The sequence below is a fragment of the Aulonocara stuartgranti genome, assembly GCF_965226115.1.
Source record: "Aulonocara stuartgranti genome assembly, chromosome: 3".
Taxonomy (NCBI): Eukaryota; Metazoa; Chordata; class Actinopteri; order Cichliformes; family Cichlidae; genus Aulonocara; species Aulonocara stuartgranti.
Genome location: NC_138941.1, coordinates 3,145,121 through 3,153,072, shown reverse-complemented (window position 1 = coordinate 3,153,072; position 7,952 = coordinate 3,145,121). Strand labels below are relative to the sequence as shown.

At 43.3% G+C, this 7,952-nt stretch overlaps 1 protein-coding gene across 1 annotated transcript in view; it reads right to left on the bottom strand.

The window, feature by feature from the left end:
* Nucleotides 1–6,680: 6,680 nt before the first annotated feature.
* The window catches only part of LOC309702399 (uncharacterized protein), a 162,972-nt gene continuing 161,700 nt past the window's right edge, over nt 6,681–7,952 (bottom strand). Inside the window, exons 16-17 of the mRNA XM_082527116.1 lie at nt 7,946–7,952; nt 6,681–7,797 (exon numbers count right to left, since the gene is read on the bottom strand). The exon at nt 7,946–7,952 is cut by the window's right edge and continues 40 nt beyond it. Of these exons, the coding sequence (XP_082383242.1) occupies nt 7,256–7,797; nt 7,946–7,952 (549 nt within the window). The 3' untranslated portion in view covers nt 6,681–7,255. The remainder of the gene's footprint in view (nt 7,798–7,945) is intronic.

The window sequence follows — 7,952 nt, the reverse complement described above, 5'->3', positions numbered from 1 at the left end:
TAATTCATGTATAACTTTGATTGTGTTTTGTATATTAATTATATTTAAATAGAGATGTTGACCCTGTCTCTACAGTAGCATCAGTGTAACATACATTATTGGTCCAAGCTGTCATAAATGGGGAGCCTGATCCTTTATTATGAAAACATGACGAGTATTTTTCTTGTCAGTTGGGAAGAAGTTGGTCTTTTTTTCCTTCTTTTTGCTCAGTTTGTCTTTTCTTTGATAATTGAAACTCTGATCAAACCTACTCATGTTCACAGCATGTAAAAGCAGCTGACAGTCCGTGGCATTGTTGTTTGTAGAGGTGCAGTGTAGTGGGAGCATAAATCAAAAGAAAACAGTAACATTTATGTAATAAAACATCTGAATGAAAATGAACAGGCCCTTTATGAACTTCAAAACAACACTTTTTAAAAGAGTATCTTGGGGTGTAGGTGGTCAAAATAGAAAACTGAGCTGAGACTCTAAGTTCAATCCATCCATTGGTTTTTACTTAGGAGGAAGAAATGTCAGGCTGGTGCAGGCTGGTTAGGTGCATGTGGTTATCTTTACCTAAATGAGTTCACTTTGTGGCTGCCAGGTTGGGCAGAAGTACCTGTCCCCTGTTAGGCTTAGCAAGGTTCTCCAGGAGTTTCTCCATGGGTAGAGCTTCTAGCTCCTCCAGCACATCTGTGGCCGTGCAGGCTGCCACTTTCTTGGTTGCTCTTTTTACCCCACTGGTGGATGAGCTGCAATGGTCTCCATTTGTCCCATATGTGTTTACTTCTTCTTCTTCTTTTGCATATTAAACACATTATTCTGTTTCTATGTATTTGCTATGATTTGCTATTTGTTAAGTAACATTGCTTCACTCACTATGCCGGGTTTGTGTGTGGAAGCATTCAGTTGCTGGCAAATCAAACATTCTGCAAATGAAGCTGAATACTCAGTTACATGTTTCTTTACATTTTATTATGTTACAGATTAAGTCATTTGTTCTTACTTTGTTTGTCTTTTCAGTCTTCATGAGGGTCAGGTGTGGGGAAACGCCCGCCCGGCATTTCCTCATTTTAAAGTCCTGCTGATGTCACACATGACATCAGCAGGTCAAACCAAGTGGAGGGGTTTGTTTGTCCATAGAGATGCTTCCTTTTGTTTGTTTTAAGGTTTAAATGGATTTGTTGAATGTGTTTCTTTTCATCAATACTGCCATTTAGTTGTGTAAATGTGCGTGTTAGAAGTGTGAAGAGGTTTTGTGTTTAGAAATGTATAGAAACCAATCATTTACTGACAGCATGTCTGATGGAAATAAGTGCAGATTATGTATGAAGTCTAACTGCACACAGTAACTGTGTTACAATAAGGACTTAACAGCGCCCTCTGCTGGAGTGTTTCAGTACTGCGTTAACTACAATACACCACCTCCTCCTCACACCACCTGCTACAGCTCTACTCTTCTATGACTACAGTCATCCACAGCACTGATGTGAGGTCACATGGTTCATATGTAAGGAGCACAGCTGACCTCAGGTCAGTTTAATGACTGTGAGCAGCAGCTGTGTTATTGTCACTGTGACAGGGAGACACTCTCAGACACAGCGCTCATGTCAGCTTGTTCTCATGCAGGAGGATCAGGAGCTCCATGTTTGTCTTTCTGTTTGAATCATGATGTGTTTGTGCCATCAGAGTCTGTCATGAGTACTCAGGGTTTCACAGCAGCTCTTCTGGATGCTGACGAGGACTCCAACCTCATGTTTCACCTCTCTGAGCTTCTGATGTCTGTGAACACTCGTGTTTCTTCTCTGGGCTCATCTGGACAAAAACACCTTTCTGTGTTTGGCTGCAGCCTCATTCTGACTGACAGGAAGTGTGTTATCCATGAGCTGCACTTCTGTGAGGAAGTTTCCTGCTGTGTTTCCTGTCTGTGGACAAACACGAGTGTTCCAGCTGAGGACTTGGTTCCTTCCACCTGTCCATACAGGACATCACGCTGTCTGCAGCTCTGTAAATGCAGCTCCAGGTCCTTCCACGTGCTGCTCTGTATTTGTGCAGTTTGTAGTGTGTCCTGGGAAACGTAGCACACATGGTGTTCTTCTGCTGTTTCCTCCTTTCACTGAGTGTGAAACACTGACGCTGTGCTGTTGTTCACAGAGGGGAGCTGATTCTAGCTGCAGCTGGACTCTGTCATCTAACTGAATGTGTTGGTGCTGATCACGGGGCTCTGAGGGGGGAGCAGCAGGAGGACTCTGGATGCTGACGTCAGTGTATCTGTGGAAGCTCCCACAGCGTGTCTGTCATTCAATATTGTGCTGTATATTGTATCTATGCAAAGATGAACAGACTGTGTGTTCACTGGTCTCTGTGCTGCAGCTCTGATGTCATCATCACTCCCTCCTCCACCCTCAGCAGTCCCAGCATGCTGCTGTGGTGCACCCCACCCTCACTCTACACCTGAGCCACAGACCACACCCTCCACCCAAATATACACCACAGTTTTCTCTGCTGTGGAAATGAGATCAGGAGGAAATCATCATTATTATTATTTAATAAACGCTCACATTAATGTGGGCTTATTTGTTTCATATTAGAAACATTAGTTGAGTGTTTTTAGTATAAAATGGTCAAAGTCCCTCTTTTTGCTCCTCCCCTCACCTGTGGATGGGCGGTGTTGTTACCGTGGTGACAGCTTGGATGTGTTTCAGTCCTGCCTGGTTATCACTGCAGGAATCTTTCACATTTATTACAGGTAATAACTCTGATTTTTCTGTGTATTATGAACCAAATGTATCCTGATACACACAGAGATAGATGAGCAGAGGTCACATGATGAAAGAACAAACATGGAGTCGTTGATTTATTTAGATATTTATTGATGAATGCAAACAAACCTGACACTGAACCATCGTCCAGCAGAACAAACCTGATCACATGACCTGCTGACCCAAACAGTGCAAAGCTCCATGGCAACAACAACAAACAGCCTCACATATGTTAACAGAGGCTGTTAGAAGCACAGAGTCTTTACAGTCTTCCTCCTGTTTGGACACAGATCTCTGCACATCTTCATCACAGTTACTCACAGACGTGCAGAGTGTGTGGATATCAAAGCTAAGTTTCCACCATGTTTGTAGTCTGTACTGGGACTCATGGAGCATCTCTCTATGAGCACTCAGTGCGTCCCAGTTTAACCAGCAGCCTTCACACCACACATCACACAGACATGGAAACTTCAAACCTCAGACTGAAGACACCATCAGAAATAAACAGATTGTGATGAAGATGAAGAACTGCAACAGTTTGCTCTGGTTTCTTCTGTTCCTGTCAGAAATAAGAGTCTGGCAGCACTTTGCTCTCCTTCCACATGTTTAAGGAGGAAGTGAAGAAGAGCGAGTGAGTCGTCTTCCTCTGTGGGCCCAACATCAGGCAGCAGCCACGTATTTTTAAAAACCCAGCACACTGCTTCAGAAACACTGAGTCCAGGTGACCAGAGTCATGTGATCAGTCAGGTCTTCACTCAGGACGTCACTGCTTCAGGACCTGATTCAGAGGTTTATAAGGACGTGGATCATTAGTGCTGATGTTGTGTGAGAGCTGGTGAACCATGGGGAACATAAATAACAACCAGGCCATCAGCAGTTCTACCCCCAGCTCTAACACCTACATAATACACTATACATATAGTTATTGTTAAGGTTCAAATATTGAGGAAGGAGAGTACAAACAACCAGGTCCAGAAGAGCTTGGTCAAACAATTGATTTTAATGAACACAGGCGTGGGGGGACCAGCGCCGTACGCAGACAGCGCTGATCTCCGACTAATCAAAGCATAAACAGATATTTTATACCATCGGGGTTTGAATTTAATGACGCCCCTTCAACGTCACACAGATACATACATACATACGTCAAATCAAAACCACAATGACTTTTAACACAGTTTGAAAAGAACATTATCTTCATGGCAGATGTTTCCTGTCAACCTTTTGACTGCCGCTTCTCCAAAACCACAGACCATGCTCTGCAGTAAGATACCACTTCTGCACGCCCGCAGTTGCAAGCAAACATGATTAACCTCTCACCTATAACTGAATGTATCTACTATGTGTGTGTGTGTGTCACGACCTGACTTGGCACTCTGTGTCACCTCTCACCTACTAACGCTCGCAGTCAAACAGAGGCCACTCTCACACGTCTTAGCAGTTTACTAAAACTATATATGTAGTATATTGAATAAATGTTTTAATCAAGAACCTCTACTAGAAGCTTAATAAAAGAATATAAAAGTATAAAAGATAATAATGAACAACCTGGTTATTCAAATAGCATCATCCAAACAGCTCCTCAGAATCAGCTGCACTTACACTCTGCTTTTAGTTTCACTTTTGCAAAAGCACGCTCTGCAAACCTGCAGTTTCCTGTCAAGACTTTGCACAGAGTGGACTCAGAATCAACAGAATCAGCCCATACACACTTAAGATTATAACAAGCATTCAAAAGCATTTAAGATCATAGATTCAACTCAACAGTTTAAAGTGGTTATAACTGCACCTGTAGTAAAGGCTAACTGGGTACCAAAATGTTTAAACATCTGAATGCAATATCAATGCTGTACATTATATTATTAATGCAATGGTAATGATGATGATTATTAACAGTAGCAACAAAATAATTTCCCTGATCTCCACATTATATAGGTTATAGTATGTTATATATAAACGTAGCTGAAGCAGTTTCATTTGTAGCTTCACGCTGCACTTCACATGTTTGTCCACCAGATGGCAGCACAGAGGCCTGTGTTGGAAAGCTTTGAGTAATGAAGCGTTTTCAATCCAAGCTTCAGAAAGCTTCATGTGGTCATCAAGGAAGCAACCAGGAAATATCTGCTGTGTGTAAAAACAGCAACACAAGAATCCAGGATGAAGACAAGAAACTCAAAGCTCACAAAACAGGTGGAGCTAATTTTGTGACGTGTTTCTGTAAAAACACCACAGAAGTGAATCATCAAAGTTTCCATGTGAGCTGATGATGCTGCTGCAGAGTTTCTGTGAACCTCCTGTGACCCCGCCTCCTCATACAGAGACATCTGATTGCTCTTCAAACTGCATCACGTGGACACATGTGATTGTGTGTTGTAGTATTGATCCCAATGCTGGTATCAGTCCTGGATCAATAACACTGGATGGATGCGTTCAGCATGGAGCCCTGAGCTGTGTTACAGACAAACATGGAAACTGACAGGTCTGTGTCATTCACAGTCTGTAACACTTCTAAACAACAGAGGCTGACCCAAGTGCCTCAGAGCCAGGCACGCTCACATCACAGCTCTCTAAATAAGCCAGTTTCAAAATAAGAGCTGAAAGCTGTGTTTGCTTGTGTTAGCTTATTATTGTGGAGACTAACATTCAGTGATCATGTGTTCAGACTCATAATGATTACTCTCAGAAATCCTGATCTTTGTATTTACTGTGTGTTGGATCAATAACTGAGATTCATGGTATCACACAGCTGTGCTGCTGCTGATGTCAGCACATCTGGAACAATACGAGGTATCTGCTAGCAGACTGAGCAGGACGTGAGACCTGTGGACTGTTTAAAGCTGTCCCTCCACAGCTCACTCAGACCTGATCCACACCTCAGTGATATTCTCTGACTTCCTCAGTAGAGACAGAAACCATTCAGATCTGGGACCATCAGCTGACTGATGATGTCACACAGACTGTGTTTTTCAGGAACAGTGATTCTGATGTGAGCCTGCTAGCTGACAGCAGACCTGATGAAAGCACATGTTCACATCTGTGAGGACAGACTGGACTCTTTGACTGCACCTTGGTTCTCCTCAGAGGTCTGTACAGGAGCATGTCCACCCCCACTGAAGATCTCAGTCACTGTGAAACATAGAAAGCTGCTTGTGTGGCCTCTGCCTCACATGTAGATACAGCTACAGGTTTCTCTGTCAGTCAGACTGAAACAGTGTCCTGATGCTGCATCATTCAGCTCTGTGCCCCAGTCAGCATCACTGGGAGCTACCAGTGTTTCTGCCCTTTTCCTGTAACACTACACTCAGCACAGGCTCAGCTGGTATCCAGTGTTGGACTTTGGCTTCAGCTGCTGTGATAGATCCTCTAACATAGATCAGCTCTGCTACATGTTGTTAGATAAGTGCAGCTGCTGTCATGTCCTGATGTTTCTCTGGCTCAGCAGCTTCTCCATCAGAGGTTCACATGGAGCTGATCCAGTATCTCCAGTAACTGTGTTCTGTGCCTCACTGGTTCATCCTTCTGTCTGTGTGACATCAGTCAGATGTTGAAGTTAAACTCTGTAATCTTCACTGTGTCACAGAGTTCAGTGAGTCCCGTTATTCACAGTATCAATCAGATCATCAGAGAACAGCTGATCAGCAATCAGTGGTGCCAACAGCGCCTCCTGTGGTGAGAGGATGCAATAATGCAATGTAGCATTTTTCCACTCAACACTTGCAGTCATGGAAACTGTCTGTTGGATCTGTGTGACGTTGCTTTCTTGGTTAGAGTTCCTCACAAATGTCCAGATGATTCTTCTAATGAGGCGTCGACCATGTTTGCAGCTCTTTGGAAGAAAACGTCGCCCTTTGCCATCCTTACTTTTCTTTGACTTCTTCAAATGCAGCTGAACTCCAGCTGGTATTTTCTTGGACTTTGCAGCTGTTTCTGGTCATCAGTTCATTCCTGCAAACCTCTGAAGCTGAACAACAATGATGCTGCATTGCTGGCTGATCCCAAAAGGTTGATTCTGTTCATCTGGACGTTTTCAGAAACGTTTGCTCACTGATCAGGTGACTTCTTCAGTCTCAGCTGACTGCAGCTTTACAAGCTTACAAACAGCACATTTGCACAATGACTGAAAGCAGCAGCACCTGATATATATGATACTAATATAATACATATACATATATAATCCATACTAATGATGAAGGAACTGAGCTCACAGTCCATTGTTCATTCAGTGAACTACTCAGTTTATTTTGGGCCTCAGAAATGCTCACTCTGTTTGTACATCACTGTCAGCAATAGACTCATTCTGCTGTGTGGACAGGAACACATGTGACATCACTTCCTGTTTGTTTGTGACTGAAGAAGTTTACAAGGAATCATTTAGAAGAGTTTCAAACATCAACTGATTGAATCCATGAATCTGAAAACGTGTTTGTGAGTGAAAGAGACAGACATGTACAGACTGAACTATCTGTTCAACAGTCAGAGTGTTTCTGTAACAGGAGACACTCTTTACACTCCACTCAGCACAGGGACACTGAGGAACCAGACCAGACTGTAAACCCAGGATAAAGAGTTTGAGTGAATGTGGTGTTGAAGGTGTGGAGGTGGATCAGAGTGTCAGAGGAGACTCTGTAGAAGGACAGAGTGCCAGCAGGACAGTCTACATACACTGCTGCTCTGTTAGAGACAGAGGAGGAGGAGGAGGAGGAGGAGGAGGAGGAGATGGATGTTTGTATCTTATTGTGCCAGACAGACTGAGGACCATCATCAGAGCAGATCAGACTCCAGGACTGATCATTGTTTCCAAACACACAGACTCTGCCTCCTTTCCTTCTGATGCTTCTGTAACTCACTGATATAAAAACGTCTCCTCTCCACTCGACCTCCCAGTAACAGCGACCAGTCAGACCATTTCTACACAGCAGCTGAGGATAAACATCAAATCTGTCTGGATGATCAGGATATGACTGAACCTCCTCCACACATGTCACCTTCCTGTTGTTGTCAGACAGTTGGAGCTTTGTGTTCACTGTGTTTGTGTCGATTGTGAGTTGACAGGAATCTGATGGAGAGAACAAACACAATCCAGCTGCAGTTATTGATCCATCATCTGTTCATTGATTGACACTTTGATGATGACTCCTGACATGATGAAGATGGTTGAATGTGTGCTGCTTTGTTTTCATGAATCCCATTAAAAACACACTTACACTTCCT